General features: G+C 43.3%; 1 protein-coding gene across 1 annotated transcript in view; it reads left to right on the forward strand.

Moving 5' to 3' along the window:
* Positions 1 to 23,062: 23,062 nt before the first annotated feature.
* AGO4 (argonaute RISC component 4) overlaps positions 23,063 to 23,892 on the forward strand; it is a gene marked incomplete at its 3' end in the record, with an annotated part of 31,938 nt that continues 31,108 nt past the window's right edge. Inside the window, exon 1 of the mRNA XM_084242164.1 lies at positions 23,063 to 23,470. Within this exon, the coding sequence (XP_084098290.1) occupies positions 23,452 to 23,470 (19 nt within the window). The 5' untranslated portion in view covers positions 23,063 to 23,451. The remainder of the gene's footprint in view (positions 23,471 to 23,892) is intronic.

A 23,892-nucleotide genomic window follows, 5' to 3' on the forward strand; every position in this document is an offset into this window, starting at 1 on the left:
CAATGAAATAGTGATTAAATGAGATGGTAAAAGTTAAGAACCCAAACTCACCAATTGGCATGCAGCTGGCACTAAAGAAATGCTGATGCCTTTCACCAATATTAAACCATAATAGCGTGGGTGCATAAGAGGAGTCAATCTAGGGCTTTACCTCTTACCTGTCACCAAATATTAGAAACTTTGAGCTGCAATTTGCTAGAATTCTCTTGTTCATCCTGCCTGACAAGATCACTTCAAATAACAAAGCTGGGACTCCCTGGTGGTGCAAGGGGTTAAGCACAGCCCTGTGAAGCTATCCACAGCCTCTGCAGCAGGAGTTCAATCCCCATCCCAGTTTGATCCCCAGCTGGCCAGGGAGCAACCCACATGACGCAGCAGACTTCTCCTGTCTCGCCCGCTTCTCCCCTCAGCAGAGTACTTCAGTGGATCTGCCCATTCCACTCTCCACTCTCTGGTGAATCCTTCCCCAGCGCCCACACCCCTGGTTTACACCCCAGTTCTTGTATGCATACTTCTTTTGTATTTATTAATGCTTTAGTTTTCTTCCTCTGAACTTCATTAGATTTCCAAATACTATGACATCAGATTCAACTAACATATAAGAATGATCTGGGCCTCCCCGGTGGCGCAGCGGTTGAGCACTGGGTTGTGAAGCTGCCCGCGGCCTCTGTGGTGCTGGTTCGATCCCCAGCTGCTCCCCGGCCACCGGAGGAGGGTCCCACATGGCACACAGACCTCTCCTGCCACCCGCTGCTCCCCTCAGCAGTGTACTTCGGTCCTTCTGCCTGCTCTGCTCCCCGCTCTGGCTCTGGTGAATTCTCTCACCCTCCCGAGCTTCTGACTGTACCCAGTGCTTGTATAAACAAACAAATAAACAAATAAACAAATAAATAAAAATACATGCCTCTTTTAAAAAAATAAATAAATTTTAAAAATTTAAAAAAATATATAAGAATGATCTACTATGCCCAGACACTAGACTAGACCCTTCACACTTTATTTAATCAATGCAACAAACCTACATTTTATAGATGAAAATGAAGACCCAGAGAAGGAGAGAGGGTTGTTATTCAGGATCCCATAGCTAATCAATACTTAGTTAATATTTGCTTAGTTAATATTTGAATCTAGTTTTTCTTACTCCAAGTTCAATGCTCTTTCCACTGCTCCAGGATATTTCTTTTCTGTATTTACAAATACATGAAAACCTGTTATCTTATTGAAAGATATAAGAATTTGATCAATTAACCCCTTATTGAATGTATGATTTATAAATATTGTCACCCATCCAATAAGTTTTTTTTTTATCATTTTGATGATGGCTTTCTTTTTTGTACATAAGCTTTGTAGTTTGATATAGTACCATTTGTTTATTTTTGCTTGCTATTGGATCAAATCTTCAAAATTATTGCTAGGAACAATGTTGAGGAGCCTACTGCCTATGTTTTCTTCTATGTATTTTATGGCTTCAGGTTTTACATTTAAGTTTTTAATTCACTTTGGGTTAATTTTTGTGCATGGTATAAGATAGTGGTCTAGTTTCACTCTTTTGCATGTGGCTGCCCAGTTTTCCCAAACCATTTATTAAAGATACTTTCCTTTCTCATAGTATTTTCTTGGCTCCTTTGTCACATGGGTTTTTCTCTAGATAAAGAATCCCACTTTTATTTATTTTTTTCACATTTTATTTAAATTTTATTTTTTATATTCCCCATACAATTACAACCCCCTTATTTTGACCACAAGCTCTCCTTTCCCTGCCCACACCCCCATAGAGTGTCTCTGGTTCATAGTTTTTTGTTGATTTTGATATTTTCTTTCTTATAGTTATTCTTTTTCCTGGTCCCTTATTTAAGTTTTCTAGATTCCTGCTATGGTGAGACCATCCAGTATTTTTCTTTTTCTTTCTGGCTTATTTCGCTGAGCATGATCCCTTCCAGCGCCATCCATGTTGCTGCAAATTGCATGTGTTTATCTTTTTTGAATGCTGAGTAATATTCCATGGTGTATATGTACCACATCTTCTTGATCCAGTCATCTATTTTGGGGCATTTGGGTTGTTTCCAAACCTTAGCTATTGTAAACAGTGCTGCAATAAACATAGGGTGCAGGTGCTCTTTGGAATTGATGTTTCTGTGTCCTTTGGGTAAATACCTAGGAGTGGAATTGCTGGATCATATGGAAGCTCTATGTTTAGTAGGTCCAGAAATCTCCACACAGCTCTCCATAGTGGTTGGACCAGTTTGCACTCCCACCAACAGTGCAGGAGAGTTCCTTTTTCTCCACACCCTCGCCAACATTTGTTGTTGCTAGTTTTTTTAATATGTGCCATTCTCACCGGTGTAAGATGGTATCTCATGGTAGTTTTGATTTGCATTTCCCTGATTACAAGTGATGGTGAACATTTTTTCATATGCCTGTTGGCCATTTGCATTTCCTCTTCAGAGAAGTTTCTTTTTAGCTCTTCTGCCCATTTTTTGACTGGATTATTTTCTTTGTTTTTGTTGAGTCTTATCAGCTCTTTGTAGATTTTTGTGATCAGTCCTTTATCATTAGTGTTGTGTGCAAAAACGTTCTCCCAGTCAGTGGAGTTTCTCTTTGTTTTTGTTATTGTCTCTTCTGCTGTGCAGAAGCTCTTTAATTTGATGTAGTCCCAGCTGTTTATCTTTACCTTCACTATCACTGCTTTGGGTGATGTGTCTGTAAAGATGTCTTTGATGTGCAAATCACGTAGTGTTTCACCTATATTTCCTTCTATGTATTTTATGGTTTCAGGTCTTATGTCTAGTTCTTTAATCCATTTTTTTTAAAGATTTTTTTTTTTTATACAAGCACCGGGTACAGTCAGAAGCGCGGGAGGGTGAGAGAATTCACCAGAGCCAGAGCAGGGAGCAGAGCAGGCAGAAGGACCGAAGTACACTGCTGAGGGGAGCAGCGGGCGGCAGGAGAGGTCTGTGCACCATGTGGGACCCTCCTCCAGTGGCCGGGGAGCAGCCGGGGATTGAACCAGCGCCGCAGAGGCCGCGGGCAGCTTCGCAACCCAGCGCTCAACCGCTGCGCCACCGGGGAGGCCATTCTTTAATCCATTTTGAGTTGGTTTTTGTGCATGGCGTTAGTTAGTAGTCAAGCTTCATTCTTTTGCATGTAGCGACCCAGTTTTCCCAGCACCATTTATTGAACAAACTTTCTTTGCTCCAATGCATATTCTTTGCTCCTTTGTCAAAGATTAGTTGACCATAAATCTGTGGGTTTATTTCTGGATTTTCTATTAGAAGAATCCCACTTTTAAATAGAAGTCTAAAATCAATGAGAGCACCACCAAGATGTGGTTCAGTTATTAGATGTAATACATAAATAGTATAAAAGGTTTTGATTGGTTTCAGAGATTCAGTATTCTAAATGTCTTATCTCATAAGTTAATAAAAACAAAATATGATCTAGTTATAAGAAGGGAAGCAGCATAGCCTAGTGTTCAAGAATATGGCTCTGGAGTTAGAATTCCTGAATTCAATTCCTTTCAACTCAACTCCTATGTTCTTTCCTATCTTTAGTGCTAAATAGGAGATAATGATAGTACCTACCTCATGGGGCTATTGAGGATTATATAGCTAATATTTCATTACTTATTTTGTAAGTCCATCTGTAGCATTCAGAATAGTACTGGCTCATAGCAAGCATTATGAAAATGTTTTCAATTTTTAGCACCTATTTTGGTAGATTCAGAAACACCAAAATGTGTGGACAATGATATAAATTTAATTTTTTTGCTCTAAAACACCCCCACCCACTCCTTACACTCAGCCCAAAGTTTGCAAATATTTTCCCCATATAATTTGGAGATTTCGTTTCATAACTGCCAGCACTTTTAGGACTTAATACAGTTGTGCTTATTCCTACTGTGTGGGTATTATGGACAAATAAGGAATAATTAACTTGAGTTAACTCCTTGGCAAGTAGAAAATCCCTCTCTAGTCAGGTAGCTGGAAACTAGATAGATGGGCCAGGCAGAAATACTTCTGGCCCAGTTAGAGCTTCTAGGAGAAAAAAATCTCAAGAGATACTCTTGAAGACCAGAGATTCCAAGAACGCTAAGGAATGTGACTTCTACAGGGAAGCATTCACAGCTTCCCTGAAATTCTAGTCACTAGAACCAAGAAAATGACTACATTTCATGGTCTCAAAATAGTATAGTTAAGGAAAAAAAGCAGTTTGAACATGGATGTTTATGTCTTCTTAGAGTCCTACAAAAAATGAGAGCAAACGAACACAACCAGAATAAACCCACAAGGATAAAGAGAGTGGGAGAGGAGACATCAGAGGATGAGAAGATGGAAAACCAAGTGGAAAAATTAGCAGAGCTGAGAAAGCTGCACATGAAATGTCTGCAGAGGTGGTGCTAATGAGAAGCAAGCCATTTCCTGCCACAGATTCCAGCTAAGCTACAGGATCTAGAAACCCAGGAGGAAAGATCCAGGGAGAAGAACGGGTTGAAGACAAGACAATTGGTTGAAAGTCTCTCTAAATATCCATTAGCCTCCAGGTTCCCTTGACCTGTCAGATAAAAAACCTCCTGGCCCCATTCTGGAGGTTTAGTCTGTGGAACAATTGAACCAGAGAGGGGTCTTTTGAGAAAAAGAAAGATTCATTGGAAGTCTATATGCTAAATGAGGAGACCACATACTTCTCTGTCTGCCCCCACCCAGCCCCCTCAGTTTCCTTATTGTTAGCTCAGCTGGTCTGTAGACATAAAAATGGGGTCCTCTTCTTTAGAGAAACTGAACAACCCCAGAGAAATTACCTAAAGTATTGTAGCTTCTATGACTAAGTACTAAGAAACCCACCAATGACTAAGTCCACACATGGATACAAAATTCAAATCAATCTTTTCTTTTTTTTTAAAGATTTATTTATTTATTTATACAAGCACTGGGTACAGTCAGAAGCGCGGGAGGGTGAGAGAATTCACCAGAGCCAGAGCGGGGAACAGAACAGGCAGACTGATGAAATACACTGCTGAGGGGAGCAGCGGGCGGCAGGAGAGGTCTGCGTGCCATGTAGGACCCTTGCTAGCAGCCGGGGATCGAACCAGCGCTGCAGAGGCTGCAGGCAGCTTCGCAGCCCAGCACTCAACCGTTGCGCCACCAAGGGAGGCTCAAATCAACCATTTAATAATTGACTTTTTAAAAAAAGATGTATTTATCTAAGCATAAAAGAACTGGGGTGTAGGCCAGAGGTGTGGGGGGTGGGAGGATTCACCAGAGACAGAGTGGGGAGCAGAACAGGCAGACTGACTGAAATACACTGCGGAGGGGTGAGCAGGAGAGGTCTGCTGCACCATGTGGGTTGCTCCCTGGCCAGCCATGGATGGAATTTGTGCTGCCGTGGCTGGTGATAGCTTGATAGCACTGTCTTCAACCACTGAGCCACCAGGGAGGCCCCAAAAACTGACATTTTAAATATGAATGGACAATAAAGCACCTGCAGACATCTGAGGAAAGCCCCCAAAGTAAATGAGAGAGACAAAAAGTGAGGGGGATAATAGAGCCTCCCTTAGTTTCTGGAATTTGATGCACTCTCTTTTTCCTTCTACCTCGCTGGTCATTCCATCTCAATTTCTTTTGCTGGATCTTCCTCATTTCCTTGACTTTTCAATGTTACAGTGTCCAGAACCCTATCTATGCCAGAATATTTTCTCTCCCCCGTCTACGCTGGCTCCTCACTCCTTTAGTGCGCTTGGTGTCTCATGGCTTTAACCGGTATCACCAGGACGTTGACTCCCAAGAGTCTATCTCTAGTGCAATCTCCACCTTGACTCTACACTGTCTATCTCTGTGCTTACTCATTCTCTCCACCTAACAGACACATCAAAACTAATGTGCTCAAGGGGCCTCCCTGGTGGCGCAAGGGGTTTTAAGCACAGCACTGTGAAGCTATCCGCAGCCTCTGCAGTTCGAGACCTGGCCCGCCAGGGAGCAACCCACATGGCGCAGCAGGCCTCGCCTGTCTCCCCTGCTGCTCCCCTCTGTCTCTGATGAATCTTCTCACGCCCCCCCGCACCTCTGGCCTGTACCCCAATTCTTGTATGCATAAATAAATAAATCTTAAAAAAAAAAAACTTATGTGCTCAAAACCCTTAGACTCTGACAACAGAATGGTGCTTACCAGAGGGAAAGGAAAAAGGAGAAGATAGAGAGGGCCAATGATTGGTGGTGGATGATGACTGGGTACTTGGTGGTAGGTGCAATGAGATCTATGCAGTTGCTCAAGTGAGAAAATGTACTCCTGGGTCATAAACTAGTGTTATCGCAAATCAAAAGAAAAAAAAAAACTTACTGTGTTCAAAATGTTCCAGTGATCTTCCCTTCAAGAATCTGTACCTGTCAAAGTCTTCCCCATCATAATCAATTAGTAAATAAACATAAATAAATGTCTTTCCAGTCGCTCAAAAGTTAGTTTAGGTTTCTCCAAAAGCATCCTTACTGAGATAAGGATTCAAGCACAAATAATTTATTTTAGAGAAATGTGGCCACTAGAAGGAGAGCAGGGGGAGTGAGTAATGCAGAGAACAAAAAGACAGTGAATAGGATGTGTGGTTGAGCCAGCTACCACTGATTAACTAGTGCTACGGCTCAAGGGAAGCTCTGGGGGAGTGTCAGAACTGCCCATCCAAGGGAGAGAGTAGCTGGGGTATTTATATACTAACGCTTGAGAATGCCTGGTTGAGGGCTTCTTAGCAGGGTAAATTCCCCAGCACTTCCAGTCTGAGAATTGTTAAAGTGACTTTCCTTTTACATTGGAAAAGGCAAAGGCACAGAGAGGCAGGCACCTGGGATGCTAACAGCATTGATATCTGGACATTATCCTTAATGTCTCTCCTTTCCTCATGCCTTGTGGTCATTCCATCAGCAAATTCTGTCTGCAAAACAGAATCCACAGCCAGCACCTTCACTCTGCCCACCTGGATCTCTGGACTAGCTCTGTTGCCTTGTCCTCCTGTTGCCACCTTTCCTGCCTGGGTACCTTTCCTACCTGAGTTTTATTTCCTAGTTAGTTAGTTTTGTTCCTAGTTACCATAACAAAATACCAAAAAAGAAGTAACTTAAATTAACACAGTTATTGTCTCATTGCTCTGAAGGCTTGGAATCTGAAATCCAGATGTCTGTAGGCCCTGTTCCCTCTGACAACTGTAAAGGAAGACACCCTTGCCTCTCCCTAGTTTCTGGTGGTCTGTGGATGATTTTAATTAATATAAAAAAATTACTGGGCCTCCCTGGTGGCACAAGGGGTTAAGTCTCAGCACTATGAAACTATCTGCAGCCTTTGCAGCATGAGTTCAATCCCCAGCCAGGGAGCTGACCCACATGGCACAGCAGACCTCTCCTGTATTGCCCGCTGCTCCCCTCAGCAGTGTATTTCAGTCAATCTGCCGGCTCTGCTCCTTACTTTGTCTCTGGTGAATCCTCTCAGGCTGCCCCACTCTTCCCCTGCACATCTGGCTTACATTCCAGCTCTTGTATGCATAAATAAATAAATCTTTTTAAAAAATACTTACTTGCATCCTTTTTCAGGTGGCTCCTTAAGGATATGCTCCATGGAAACAGGAAAGAAGTGTGGGGAGGGCCTCTCTGGTGGCGCAAGGGGTTAAGAAGCAACCTATAAAGCTATCTGCATCTACTGCAGCATGAGTTCAATCCCCAGCCAGGGAGCTACCCACATGGTACAGCAGACCTCTCCTGACTTGCCTGCTGCTCCCCTCAGCAGTGTATTTCAGTCAGTCTGCCTGTTCTGTTCCCCATTCTGTCTCTGGTGAATCCTCTCACCCCCACATCTCTGGCCTGTACCCCAGTTCTTGTATGCATAAGTAAAAAAATCTTTTTTTTTTTAAAAGTGTGGGGATTAATAAACAAAGGTCCAGTGCAGGAGAGGGCAAACAAAGCCCCCGAATAGCCACTGTGTGGCAGATGTAGATAGAAAGTCCAGACTGGGGCAGACCTGCAAGGAAGAGAGACCTGCAAGGAAGGTGTCTCCCAGAAAAAAATTAAATTCATCAGCATCTGATGTGTTTGACCAAGGAGCAGTATTAAGGGGTATTTTTAATACTGTGAATGCACAGCGTGGCACTGAGTTGTTCACTTCAAAATGGCTAATTTTATTTTATGTAAATTTCATTTCAATAAATTATTTTTAAAAAGGTATTTTATAATTGGGTCAAACAGTTGAAAGAAATGAAAAATAATCCCATTCAAGGAGGTCAGGATGACCAAGGGGTCTAAAAGCAATATTCACACAGAATATACTATGAAATACAAGGTAATTGTTAACTCCAAGAAGAACAAAGTAAAACAAGAAAAGCTGTATAATTACAGTTAAAAAATAAGACAAAACTTTAATAAAAAATAAAGTGATATGCTGGTAATGGGATATGGAAAAAGGGAAGTGGACAGATGACAGTGTTAAATTCACACCTATAACTGTTACTAGATGGTGTTAGAGATTAATCAAACACTATTAGCCAAAGAAATATGCTAAAGAATTGAATTTGGTTGCTTTGCAAAACAAGATGGGGGGGGAGGGTGGAAATAGAGATATGGAACATTTAAACAATGCATGTACTACTTTGATAAAATTGCTTTTCCTTTTTTTTTTTAAGATTTATTTATTTATGCACACAAGAGTTTGGGTGCAGGCCAGAGGAGAGGGGGAGGTGAGAGAATCCACCAGAGACAGAGTGGGGAGCAGAACAAGCAGATCTACTGAAATACACTGCTGAGGGGAGCAGCGGGTAAGACAGGAGAAGTCTGCTGCGCCATGTGGGTTAACTCCCTGGCCAGGAAGGGAACTCATGCTGCAGTGACTTCGGATTGCTTCACAGTGCTGAGACTTAACGACTTGTGCCACAGGGAAGCCCCTAAAATTTCTTTTCTTATTTGGGATGACAGATTACAAGAATGTTCTCTAAGCTTTCTATAATTAATTTTTACATTTTTTAGTCTTTGGTTTTATGCAAATATTGAATGAGTCTATTACCATTAAAACTTCCTATAATAGGCATACATAGAATATAATGTTCAGTCCCCTTAGGTACATCCCACTTCTTTCATTAGCGGTAACCACAATTAACATGTTGTATATATAGTCTCTGACCTTTTTCGATGCATTTATAGTTGTTATCATACAAATACAAACCACCTATTTGTACCAATGAGCTCATGTTTCACATATTATTCTACAGCTGGATTTTTTTCACCTTAACACCATATTTTAGAGATCCTTCCATGCAGGATGTATCTACATATAGATGTACCTCATACATTTTAATTATTATGTATTATTCCATAATATGAATATAGTAATTTTTAAACTATTCCCTTCAATAGATGTTAAAGTCATTTCTATTTTTTCCTATTGCAATCAGTGCTGTAATGAACAAACATCCTGTAGATGTGTTTTGTATGTACAAAAATTCAAGTTTCTCTAGAACAGAGATCCAGAATGGAAGAAAGGGTTTGAAGGAAAGCACAGTTAAATTTTTTTATAGGGGCCTCCCTAGTTGTGCAGGGGTTAAAGTCTCAGAGCTATCAAATTATCACCATCCACTATGGTTTGAGTTCGATCCTGGCCAGGGAGTTAACACACATGGAGCAGCAGACCTCTCATGTCTTGCCCGCTTCTCCCCTCAGCAGTGTATTACAGTAGATCCACCTGTTCTGCTCCCCACTCTATCTCTGGTGACTCCTCTCACCCTGGCACCTCTGGCCTACACCCCAGTTCTTGTAGGCATAAATAAATAAAATAAATATTTAAAAAATTTTATAATGACAGAATACCTTCCAAAAGTTGTCCCAATTTTATATTTAATCAATTTATTAACTGATTCATTCTAATAATTTTTCAGTTGGTTCATTTAGATTCTCGGTAACATCTTTCATTTTCAAATAATTTTCATATTGTCTGTTTTTCCCCAATATTTATACCAATCTTTTTTTCTTGTCTCTCATAATAGTAAACTATTCCAATACTGTGTTGATTGATAGAGATCCTAATTGACATATTTTTCTTTTTCTTTAGTGATATTTGCATTTTGCCATTTTTATTGTAACAGGTAATTTGGCAGACTGACCTTCAATTTATAAAAGTATGCATTTATTACCTAAAGAAATTGTTTACTGAGCTATGTTTCCTCAGCAGACAGCAAGACATGGGAGAAATGTTCTACAGTTGGCCTCCCTTGGTCCCATAGAAATATCCTGGCCAGGTGACCAAGATTTTTTTTTAACATTTATTTATTTATGCATACAAGAACTGGGGGTACAGGCCAGAAGTGCAGGGGGTAAGAGGCTTCACCAGAGACAGAATAGGGAACAGAACAGGCGGATCTACTGAAATACACTGCTGAGGGGAGCAGCGGGCGAGTCAGGAGAGGTCTGCTGCGCCATGTGGGTTATCTACCAAGCCGGGGTTTGAATTCATGCTGCAGAGGCTGCAGATAGCTTCTTAAGTGCTGCATCTTAACCCCTTGTGCCATCAGGGAGGCCTAGATGTTAATTATTTATATAAAGTGAGTTTAATGGAGACTAAGGAGTGGCCCAGACACTTTCTCTGTTATCTTCCTTGCATGGGGAGCACATCTTGTGCATATTATAGTTACATGTTCAACTTAACCGGATGCATCTGTATTTCATATAAAGGATTTTATTTAATAGAATACATCTGCACGGAACATTTACATGCTTATTTGGCTCTGGATGATTGCCCATAGCATGGGGAACCTCCACAATGAGCAGTATGCTTGCCTGTGGTTTCTGGTACATACTTTTTATCACATTATGGGAAGACAATAACTATCACCACCACAGCAAATTATTATGTGTCTATTTTGTATTAGTGTTGAAAGTGCTTTATATATATTAGCTCCTTTAGTTGTATTTATTAACTCATTTAGAAAGTTTCCTTCTATTCCCAGTTTACTAATAGTTCTGTGTGTGTGTGTGCGTGTGTGTGTATCTGTGTGTGTTAACAGGAATAAAGGTAGGATTTCACTGATTGCTTTTTCAGCATCTATTGGGATAATGGTATGTTTTTTTCCCTCCTGTATTCTGTTACTATAGGGAATGATATGAAAACATCTCCTTGTGTTGAATAGAACCTCATGGAGCCCTGCAATCCATCAACATCATCACTTTTCACTAATTATCCCACTCTCCTCATGTTCTCATTTATTTTCTTTCCCAGTCTAGATTCCATGGCACATTGTTGTCATCACCATGTTGTAAATATTCTTAATTCTCTTGTCACATTCTCTTCATTAGACTCACTGACAAAACCCCAGTTTCTCCTAAACTCAACTAACTGAGCAGTTCATGTCCACACCTAAGCAACTGGACATGCCTGGAGAAAATCACACAACTGCTCTATTTCAACCAAAACTTCTGACTACGAATCTTAAATGGACACAATAATACCCAGCAATCCTGCTGTATTACTCCACTAGTTTTGTTTTCCCACTGTCCACTATGACATTTTCTTCTTTCAAAACTGCATCATATAACCTCAATTTATAATTCTTTGAGAAAACAGAAGCATTGAGATGGTATGTTCTTCCTCGCACCTAATTTACCAATATTTACCTATCTGCATCAAAATACATATCTCTACTTTTTCTCTGGGTCTGCACTATAGCCCACATTCTTCTACCTTCCTCTCTCTGCTACATCACTATTTTCTCCTTCTCTACTGGGTCATTTTCACCAGCAAACACACTTACCTTAATATTTCTCATCTTAAAACACACAAGCAAAACCCTCTGTTGATACCATATCTCTTCAGCCACCATTCTACTTACTTCTACTCATTGCAAAACTTTTTTTTTTAAGATTTATTTATTTATTTATATAAGCACTGGGTACAGTCAGAAGTGTGGGAGGGTGAGAGAATTCACCAGAGCCAGAGCGGGGAACAGAACAGGCAGACTGACGAAATACACTGCTGAGGGGAGCAGCGGGCACGGCAGGAGAGATCTGCTCACCATGTGCGACCCTCGCTGGTGGCTGGGGACCGAGCCCCGCAGCCTAGCGCTCAACCACTGCTCCACCAGGGGAGGCCCTCATTGCAAAACTTACGGAAAAGTTGTCTATATTTGCTTTCTCTGCTTCTAAACCTTCCATCATCTCAGCCTGGTCCAATCTGTCTTTTAACATTTTCACACCACTGGAACTGCTCTGGTCAAAGCTACATTGACCTCTATTTGCCAAATTAATTTCTATTTCTTCATCTTATTTGATCTCAAGGAAGCTTTCGACATGGTTAACCACTTCCTTCTCGAAAACCTTGTTTTCTTAGCTTTGGTAATATACCACTCACCTGGTTTTTTTCCATCTCACTGGCTGATCTTTCTCAGTCTCCTGTGGTGGCTTCTCCCTGTCAAGCCGACTCCAAAAGTTGGAGTGACTGAGAACTCCATTTGCTGCCATCTTGCCTTCTTATTCCTTTGTTGATCTCTTCTAGTCCTAGTGGGTTTGGACACCTATGGTCACAAAGATGCTTTCCTTGACCACACTTTAGCTTCCTCTGAATCCCGTTTCAACTAGGCTTCATACTTGGGCCCTCTCCTTAGCCTGTGTGGTCAGTTTCATCAAGAATTCTAGGTCAATATAGTGAGGCTTCCCACTCTTGATATCTGATCAAGTTTATCTCCCACACGTGTTGTCTAAGCCTTTAGCTTGCCTATAGCAAGAATCCTCTCCCTGCTGATGTCTCCTCTTAGTAAATGTCCCTGAATTGACCTGCTCATTGACTCTAAATCCATAACTATCTTTGAGTCTGCAGAGTTGAGCTCAGTCTCTTTCCCCTACTGCAATAGTCTTGAATAAACTCTGTTTTGCCATCTTTAACAATTATCTGGTGAATAATTACTCTTTAATTAGACTCCCAAGTTTATATCTTCAGCCTAGAAAAAGCCTCTGAACTCTAGATTTATGTATACTATTGTGTCTTTGACAGTCCTTTTAGTTAACCAATAGGCATTTCAAATCAAACAAGTCCCAAAGAGAACTTTTTATATTTCCCTTTTACTTCAGTAGGATATCTTCTTATACCACACATGTTGTTTAGAAGAAGAGTCAGGCACTGGAGCTAGAAGGAATTATGCTCAGTGAAATAAGTCAGGAGGAAAAAGAAAAATATCAGGTGGTTTCACTTATAGGAGGAATATCGGGGAACCAAATAAGACATCAGGGGAAAAATAATAATAACAATACAAAACACAACACAACAAAACAAAAACAGACAATTATAAACCAGAGACATCCTTCAGGGAAGGAGGCAGGAGAGGCATCAGAGGGAGGGAGGGAGGAGCACAGGGGACTGTGGTGATGGTGCACCGGTGAATTGGTAAAGGAAATTCTATGGGGAAATTCTATGGGGACACCTGAGGGGGGCGGGGCGGAAGCAAAGGTTGTTTAAAAATGAACAATGATGTAAAATATATATAAATTAAAAAAAAAAGAGTCAGGCACTGAAAAGTCTCTAAATATCCTTTCAGTTTTCAGGCTTCTTCCTCTCCCTCAAGATTCTTTTTTTTTTTTTTTTGGGGGGGGGTAAAGATTTATTTATTTATTTGTTTGTTTGTTTATTTATTTGTTTGTTTGTTTATACATACAAACACTGGGTACAGTGAGAAGTGTGGGAGGGTGAGAGAATTCACCAGAGCCAGAACGGGGAGCAGAGTAGGCAGAAGGACCGAAGTACACTGCTGTCCCTCAAGATTCTTAACCAAATCAACTGTGGTGGTTCTAGGGCATAGCCATAACTTTTTTTGTTTATTTCTTTCCATCAAGAGGTCAGCTCTATGTCCTTTGATCTGGATGGGCTTTAGTCAACAGAATAGAGGTAAGTCTGATACTATGTAACTCATGAGACTAGGTGATAAAAGGCCATGAAACTGCACTTTGCTCACTGGAACACTTTCTGGAAGCTCTGGGCACCTCTATATGAAGTCTGATTACCCTGAGGCCACAAGACTGGAAAAGCTGTGTAGGTGCTCCACTTAAATGTCCTGATCTGCAAATACAAAGATCCTGTGCTGTGTGCTAAATATTAGGGATGTTGAAATGAACAGGTACATGCCTTGAAATTTTCCCACTGTCTGTATATTCAGGAATAAAATCCAATTGTCTATACACACACACACACACATACACACACACACTCCAGCTTTAGTATCATGGGAACTCATCTTCCCTTTTTTTCTTTTTTCTTTCTTCTTCCTCATTCTATTTCTCAAGAACTTTCTACATCTTTCCCATCCCTTCCTACTCTATTTACTCTTTATTGCCTTCCTTTTCTTCCTTCTATTTACAACCTTTAGGTCATATCTTTACTCATTTATACTTCCAGGAGAGAGACTCAGAATTAGAAAAATAAAAGAAACTTACCTGCTTCTATTATACCTGTTGCTATTATAGTTGTCTATTTCTGGGTATTGAATCACACAAACACTTACTGGAATAAAGGAACAACCATTTTATTATCATTATGGATTTGTGGGACTGCAGAAGAACAGTGGAAATGGTTTGTCTCTGCTCTGCAATGTCTGGATCCTCAAGTAGATGGGGGTGACTCAGATGACTCTGGGCACCTCTATATGATCTGGCACTATAAATAGTTGCTGAAAATATCTAGAGACTCTCTTACTCACATGTCTGGCACGCTAGCAGGAATAACTGGAAAGCTGGTCTCGGCTGGGACAATCAACCGGCGCATCTAAACTGGCCTCTCAAGCACTGTGGCCTCAGGGTAGTCAGACTTCTTACATGGCAGTTCAGGGCTCCCAGAGAGAATACATCCACAAGCATGATTAAAACTGTGCAAACTTTCATGATCTATTTTGAAAGTCAAGTAACATCAATTCTGCAGCTCTCTGTTGGTCCAAGTGGTCACAAGATATGCCTTATAAGAAATACATTATTTGATCTTCATCCAGAGTACCTAGCTAATAGCTCCCCAAACCCTTGCAATTTCCTGAACATTGAAAGCATCATGAGCATCTTTTGTAATAATATTTGGTCTCTTGTTCTCAGTTCCTGAAATCCCTTCGGAGCCATAAAGGAGAAATGGATATCTTGTTATTCATAGCAAATCCCTTTGCATCACAACTTGCTTTATGTTAATGAGGTAACTGGCAAAGTTCCTGAGTATGGGGGCTCATTGCCAAGGGAGCTAATGGTGAACAGAGGGTTGGAATTTTCAGTCCTACCCCCTCATTTCCAGGGAGGGGAGAGGAAGTGGAGATTGCATTAATCAGCAAAGGACAATGAGTTGATCAATAATGCCTATGTAATGAAACCCCAAAAAGACAAGTTTGGAAGAGCTCCTGGCTTGGGAAACCAGAATTCTTCCATGTCACTGAACAAGTTCCCAGAACATGCCTTGTTGGTGCCCATGCAGTCCAAGGGTAGGAGTGAGTCAGCTGTGAATGGGAGGAGACCCCAAAGCAGACAGACCACAGCAAGGAGCACTGGCCAGTACAGCCCCATTGGACCTGCTCAGAGTCCACTCTTCTAGCAGGGTCATAATGTAAAATGGTCAGGTGGAGGAGCCAAAAAGTAGAAACAGTAAAAAGTTCACTTTTATCAGTCTTTTGAACCAGGATGTATTCATTCTTTTTTTTTTTTTTTTTTTTTTTTTGTGGGACCCTCGCTGGTGGCCGGGGATCAAACCGGTGCAGCTGTGGGCAGCCTTGCAGCCCAGTGCTCAGCCACTGAGCCACCAGGGGAGGCCCCTAGGATGTATTCATTCTGCTGGCTTCTTGTAATATTGGCAGTTTGACCCAGTCCAAGGTTCTGGTTCAGTTTAAAGAGGACAGTAAAGTTGTTACTTTCTGCAAGCCTTTCTCCAGACACATCTTTTTTTTTTTGTTTTAAAGATTTATTTATTTATGCATCCAAGAACTGGGGTATAGGCCAGAGGTGTGGGGGGATGAGAGGATTCACTAAAGACAGAGTGGGGAGCAGAACAGGCAGATTGACTGAAATACACTAATGAGGGGAGCAGCGTACAAGGCAGGAGAGGTCTGCTGCACCATGTGGGTAGGTCGCTGGCTGGGGATCGAACTCGTGCTGCAGTGGCTGAGGATATCTTCATATGTTGCATCTTAACCCCTTGCGCCACCAGGGAGGCCCCCAGACACATCTTTCAATGGCTCCAGGGATGTCAGTTTCTCATAAAACCATTGATTTCTAGCCAGTAAGAAGCACAGATAACAACCAGGGCTTGCACTTGGCATCTGTCTTGTGTGACTTAGCCTGTTTTAATGCATGGAATCTATTGCAATCTCTGGGTAGATAGTGTCAGAATTGTGTTGAATTTTAGGCCAGTCAGCTGGTATTCCAAGCAGTGCTTCAAGGTGTGAGGTGGAATGCTTTTCCCCCATACACATTAGAATTGAATTTAGAACAAATTGAGTTCAAATAGAAACCCACTCATATTCAAAGGGAGGGGACATAAACTCCACCTCTTAAAGGGTAAACTGTCAAATAATCTGTGGCCATGTGTTAAAACCACCACAAGCTCTCAGTTCAAATGTCACTATATCAGGGAGTCTAGTCTTTTCTAGTTTTTCTAAAAATAGTCTCCCCTAGATACTGTAGCTCATTTTGTTTCTTTATTCTATAACTCATCACAACTTGTAATTATGTTCTTCTTTTGTTTTTGGTTTGTTTTCTTTTTATTGTTAGTCTCACTTTAAGACTTTGATCTCCATGAGGACAGGAACCCTGGCTCTTTGGATCCACCTGGAATTTCCATTTCTTAGTGCAGGATCTGGCACAATAAATAGTTGCTGAAAAATTACATAATACATAAGCCAATAGATATTTTCACATAATAGACAAGGAATCACAAAAGTCATCTGACCTTACCTTTTCATCATCTCTAAGATGTTTGGACATACCCAGAAAATAAAGCTCACTGTTTCCTGAGAAGCCTGACTTCTTTGGATGACTTTGAGTATTAGGAAAGTCTTTTGAAAATTAATTATTTCCTCCAACCTACAGATAAAGGAAGACTTTTCAGCGTTGGTAAAGAAGTCAAAGGGATCAGACACTTTTTGAGCCCTGAGTGCCAGGTGCTGTGTCAGGTATTTGCCATTCATTATCTTTTTTGATCCTCTCAACAATCCTATGAAACAGTTATCTCATTCTTTAATAATTCCATTTATAATAGCACCAAAAAATTTAAATATTTCTAAAATTTAACTAAAGAGGTATAATATTTGTACTGTGAAATCTAGAAAGAAGACCTAAACAAATAGAAAGCTGTATTGTGTTCAGGGATTGGAATATTTAATATTGTTTTTTTGTTTGTTTGTTTTTTTATAGAGGCATGTTTTTTATTTTATTTTATTTTATTTTTTATTTGTTTGTTTGTTTTGTTTATACAAGCACTGGGTACAGTCAGAAGTGCAGGAGGGTGAGAGAATTCACCAGAGCCAGAGCGGGGAGCAGAGCAGGCAGAAGGACCGAAGCACACTGCTGAGGGCAGCAGCGAGCGGCAGGAGAGGTCTGCGCACCATGCGGGACCCTCCTCTGGTGGCCAGGGAGCAGCCGGGGATCGAACCGGCGCCGCAGAGGCCGCGGGCAGCTTCACAACCCAGCGCTCAACCGCTGCGCCACCGGGGAGGCCCTGGAATATTTAATATTGTTAAGAAGGCAATATCTCCTAAATTGATCTACATATCCAGTGTAATCCCTATCAAAATTCCAGTTGCCTTTTTTGCAGATTTGAACAAGGTGATCCTACAATTCACATGGAAAATGCAATGGACCCAGAATAATCAAAGCAATCTTGAAAAAGAACAAAGTTTAAGGGACTCACACTTCTTTATTTCAACACTTGCTACAAAGCTACAGTAATCAAGACGGAGTGATACTAACCTAATGATAAACATAAGATTGATGGAATAGACCTGAGACTCCAGAAATGAACCCTTACATTTATGGTCAATTGATTTTGATATGGATGTCAGACCATTTGCTGGGAGAAAGAATAGTCTTTTCAACAAATGGTGCTTGGATAACTGAGTATCTACACACAAAAGAATGACTCTGAATCACTATTTCATATCATATACAAAAGTTAACTCAAAATAGATCAAATGTAAGAGCTAAAACTTTTAGAAGACAACATAAGAATAAATCTTTATGTCCTTGGGTTGGGTTTCTTAGACATAACCAAAAAAAAAAGAAAGAAAAATTGGATTTCATCCAAATTTAAAACTTTTGTACCTCAAAGGACACCATAAAAAAGAGAAGCAGGGTCTCCCAGTGGCACAGCGGGTTGAGCGCAGCACTGTGAAGCTGTCCGCAGCCTCTGCAGTATGGGTTTGATTCCCAGCCAGCTGGCCAGGGAGATTCCCACATAGCGCAGCAGACCTCTCATGTCGCACCCAATGTTCCCTTCAGCAGTGTCTTTCGGTCGTCTGCCTGTTCTGCTCCCTGCTCTGTCTCTGGTGAATCCTCTCACTCTCCTGCACCTCTGGCCTGTACCCCAACTCTTGTATAAGAATAAATAAATCTTTAAAAAAATAGAGAGAGAAGTAGCATTTTATTATATGGGAGAAAAGTTTTGAAAATCATCTAGCTGATAAGGGAGATAAGTTACCATGTAGAAAGGGCTGCTACAACTCAATAATAAAAAAGATAAATAACCCCATTTCTAAATAAACAGTTATTTAAATCAACATTTCTCTGAATAAAATATGAAAATGACCATTTAGCACATAAATAGATGATCAATATCATTATTCTCTTGGGAAATGGGAACCAAATCTACAGTAAGATACCGCTTCATATCCACAGGATGGCTACACGTTCTTATACCTAAAAATAAGTGTTAGCAAGGATGTTGGGAAATGAGAACCCTCATACAATGCTGTTGGGAAGGTAGAACAGTGTAGCTGCTGTGGAAAACAACTCCTCAAAAAGTTAAACAGAATTACCACATATATTACTTTCAAGTATAAGCCCAAAAGAATTAATAACATATATACACATAAAAAGTTATACACAAATGTTCACAGCAGCATTATTATAACTCCAAAGTGGAAACAATTCACATATCCATGATGAATGGATAAACAAAGTTGGGTGTAACACATAGACTGTCACTCAGTCATAACAAGTGATGAAACCCTGCTCATGCTACAATGTGGGTGAACCTTGAGAACATTATGCTAGGAGAAAGAAACTAAATGTGAAAGACCACGTGGTGTATGACTTCACTTGTATGAAATGTCCAGGAAAGGCAAACCCATAGAGACAGAAAGTAGATTAGTGGTTGCCAGCTTCTGGGGAAGGTAGGTAAGGGAAATGACTGCTAACAGGTGTGGAGTTTTTTTGGAATGATGAAAATGCTCTGAAATTAGATAGTGATGAATGCAACAGAATCTTGAGAATACACTAAAAATCACTGAATAGCACTCTTTTTTAAAAAAAGATTTATTTTTATGTTTATACATACAAGAATTGGGGTCTAGGCCTGAGGTATGTGTGTGTTGGGGTGGGGGGAGAACTCACCAGAGACAGAGTGAGGAGCAGAACAGGTGGATCTACTGAGATACACTGCTGAGGGGGAACAGCGGGAGAGACAAGAGAGGTCTGCTGTGTGATGTGGGTCACCTCCCTGGCCGGGGATTGAACTCAGGCTGCAGTGGCTGGCGATAGCTTGACTTTAACTCCTGTGCCACCAGGGAGGTGCCCAAATAGCACTCTTTAAAAATGGGGCATTTTGTGGTACCTGAATTATAAACCAAATAATAAATCCATAGCAGAAGAGCAAGCCTGCCAGTGAAGTAGAAGCAGGAGGGCAGAATTTCCATTCAGATGCCAAGTGGTGCCTCCTGGCCAGCTGGTCTGGTTCAGCAGTGTCCAAGTAGATCTCTCTCCTCACCAGCTAGGGTCAGTCCACTTTTACTCCTGTGTAAGATTTTTGTTTGAATAAGGGGCTCCCCAACTAAAGAATAGTGACATCTCATGACACAATTGATCCACTGCAAAGAAGCTCCTCCTTGATTTCAAAACTTCAGACTCGTGGAAAGTTAGTATGAGGAGAGGCTGTGGCATCAAAACAGACACAGACCAGCAGCTAAGACCAGGAAGGGTTGGAGTATCACAAGCAGCGTGGTAGCTGGAGGCCGGCCTTCTGGCAGAGTCCACTAGGAAAGCTTTCCCCTGGTTCCATCCAGTCTCAGGGAAGCATTGACAGACTTGAGAAGTTCTGTTTCATTCATAAACCTTGTCCCAGCATGTTCTGGCTCTTACCCCCAGTTGGATAAGCTAAGTCCCCGATGGCTCTGCTCCCTTCTCTTGAACTGAGCTGAGATCTTGTGTTCAAAGGAGAGTAGGACAGAGGCAGAGGAGCAGCTTTTAGCTGGGGGGAAGGAAAGCAGGGGAAATTAGTGACCATTGGGAATTTATGCTGTGCCAGACACAAGGAACATGAACATAGGTGATTAACTTCCTCCTTAGGACATCCTTGAGCAGAAGGTGAAGGGACTTGCTCCAGATACCTAGAATGAATGTGTTGTAAAATTGGGACAGGAACATCTGATTCAAAAGTCTGTGCTCTGGAAAACCTGGAAGCTCACTGAAAGGTAACCCTAGGCCCCTCTGCTGGACTATTTCTAGTTCCCACGATTAACACATCACTTGCTCATTCATTCATTCATTCCATAAATTTTCTGGAGTAGGCACCTGGTGCCAGCTAGAGTGTTAGTCAATAGAGACACAAACGGAATACCTGAATAAGGCATGAGCCCTGCCCTCAAGGATTTACAGTGTAATTGGAGCCAGGCCTGGACTGAGACATAAGATCAGGAGCAGAGTTAATTATACCATCAAGGGAGGCCACATGGTGGTTTGGCCAGATGGCAAGTGGTTTTACTACGAGAATGAGAATACAAGGTTTGGTGCAATGGAGGCAAATAAATTGCCAATTACCTACCCATCCCCCACGATATCCTGGAGATGTGTGGGCTGTGGGAGAATGAGCAGCTGCCATCAGAGAGCTGAGGGGGAAGTGGTATTCTGGGGCACGGCCTCTTTTCAGCCACAGCAGGAAGTGGAGCTAGGGCTTGCAGAACAAGTCAGTTTAGGGGAGTTTATTAACTACAGAACTTCAGCTTGGGAGGGCTCATTCAGAATGGTCTTTGGAAGGAGGCAGTGGCACCTAAGTGGGAGTGGGTTTGGGGATGAGAGTAAAGATGGTCAGAGAGGTGACAAATGAGGAGTGTACTGAGGAATTGAAACTGTGGGGCAAATGCATTTCATACTGAGGTTGTGAGATTATTTTCAGTACAGGAAATAAATGATGCTCTCTGCTCAGGACGCCAAGTAGAATATGGGGGAATTTTGTTAGGAAGTGAGAGTGGTAGAGTCTGCCTCAACTCAGCCTCCACGTCACTCACACCGCTTAAACTGGTGGAGGAATTTAATCTGGAGAAAAAGGGATGTGGTTACTAGATTTAACTCAAAACTTGACCTCTCATTGTTTTTCTTATCCTTTTAGGTGTCAAGCAGCCTATACATTTAGTGACTACTTCCTCTCCTTCAAACATTGTTTCCTGCCATTTCTAGTTAATGCCTGTTTTAACAGAGGCATGGTGCTGTGGAAAGAACTTGGACTTGTAGTATTAGTAGACTAGAACCAAATCGTTTGATTAAAAGTCCCTTTTCCATAGCCAGCCAGGGATGGAATAAGCCAGGACTAAAAGGCAGGATTTAGAACTCTCATTTTCCCATGTTGTACTGCCACATATAATGCAGAGCCTAATTTACTTAGCTTCCCCAGTACAAATATCTTCCTTGACAACTGCCTTACAGGTGTGAAGATTAAAGAACACACGAAGCCTATAACAGAGTGGCCGGCCCTGGTGTACCTTTAACATTTTTTATCATTACGTACAAGTTATTTGGCTCTGTCACTGCACATAGTAGGTGCTCAAATAAATACATCATGCCACGTTATAAACTGAATTGTGTCCCCCTCAAAATTCATATGTTGAAATCCTCATCCCCAGAATGTGACATCCTAATACTCAGAATTCGACTGTATTTGGAAGAGGCAATTAAGTCTAAACAAAGTCTATAAGATGGGTCCTACTCTAGTGAGACTGGTGTCCTTATAAAAAGAGTAAATGTGGACACAGAAATGGACACCCGCAAGACACAGGGAGAAGACAGTCACCTGCAAGCCCAGAGACATCTCAGAGGAAACCAATCCTTGCTCTTGCCTCTAAAATTGTGAAAAAACAAATTTCTGTTGACTAAACCACCTGGTCTGTGGCACACCACCTTGACAAAGGAATTCAACAAGCACAAGTTGTGCCTTTTTAACTGGAGGACAGAGCATCCTGCTTGTGCTGACTAGAGACTGCTTCTTGGTCTGCAGCCCTAGTTCTCTAAGGTGAAGTGCCAGTTAGAAGACCTGCGGACGCTGGGCCTGTGGGCTGACCATGCCGCCTGGGAGGGGGTGCCGCTCTCCTGGTTCTCCACGGCTAGAGCAAAACTTTTCACTTCTTGAGTGGTGACTCTCTATCTGGAGGCCCTTAGGGTCATGGCACCGGGGAGAGAAAGCGTCCTCACCACGGTCCATTCCATAGGTGCTTTCCAGCTGCGGCCGCACGGGAGGGGAACAACCTGGTGCGTGATGATGGATGAAGACATGGATGGGAGGTGCTGCGTCTCAGGTCACCCGGGGCTCTCTGTCCCAGCAAGAGAGGAGACAGGAGCGTGTGCCGGGGGAGGTTGGAGAGGTGGCTGATGTGACTCTCAGCACACTTTCCGCCGACCGAGTGGAGAATGCGTCTGTGGATCAGCGGGGCCTGGAAGCCCGATTTCACGCGGGACACTGTGTGCCAGAGGAGGGTGGCACACGGGCCCCCCGAGAGCCGCTGCCCCGGGATGGCAGCCCCGGCTGACCGACCGGTGCGGGCGGGCGCGTGCCCGACACGTCCATGGGGCACTGCCCCCTCCGGGCGCGCGCCCGCCTCGCCCCACCCCGCCCCCTGCCCCCTGCCGGGCTCGGTGCACCCGGCGCCCGCCGCGCGCACGCCCCCTCCGCCCGCCGGGACCCCAGGCCGCGCGCGCCCCGCGCCCGCGCCCGCGCCCCGCGCCCCGCGCCCGCTCCCCGCCCGGCGGGCGCGCGCACTGGCTCCCGCTCCCGCTCCGCTGGCCGCGGCGGCGGCGGGGATTGTTTTTGTTGTCGCCGAGGCCGGAAGAGCCGCGGGAGCCGCGTCCCGGTCCCCGGGCGGGTGCCGCCGCCGCCCCCCGCCGCGCGCCCGCGTCTCCGCGGCGCCCCCCCAGCGCCAATATTCCCGAGATCCAGCGTTACGCGGCGGCGGCGGGGCCCGGAGCGGGAGGCGCCGGGGACCGGGGCGAGGCGGCCCCCGCCGCCGCCATGGAAGCGCTGGGACCCGGTGAGGAGCGCGCGGGGGCCGGGCCGGGGTCGGGCGCGGGACCGGGCGGGGGGCGGGGGTGCGGGCGGCGCGGCCGCTCCCCGGCGCCGCCGTCCGCTCGCTCGCGGCCGGGCTCGGGCGCTCGGGCCTGGGGGAAGCAGACCTGCGCCCCATGGCACGGGGAGGAGTAAGCTGACCCGGGCCTCCGGGGCTGGGGACCGCGCCCCAGCCTGGACTGAAGAACCGGATCTCAAGGTCTAAGGACGGGACGCCCAGGTAGAGGGGAGAGCTCGCCAATTTCGTGGAGATGGTCTGAGCTCCAGGGTTGTGCCAGGCCAGTTTGGGCCTCACAAGGGTCGATTTGTGCCAGGTGCGCTGCAGAGGCCCGGCCTGGACCTGACCAGGAAGGACTCCGCACCTACTACCAGGGTTCTTCTTGGATT

The sequence above is a fragment of the Talpa europaea genome (assembly GCF_964194135.1).
Source record: "Talpa europaea genome assembly, chromosome: 9".
NCBI lineage: Eukaryota > Metazoa > Chordata > Mammalia > Eulipotyphla > Talpidae > Talpa > Talpa europaea.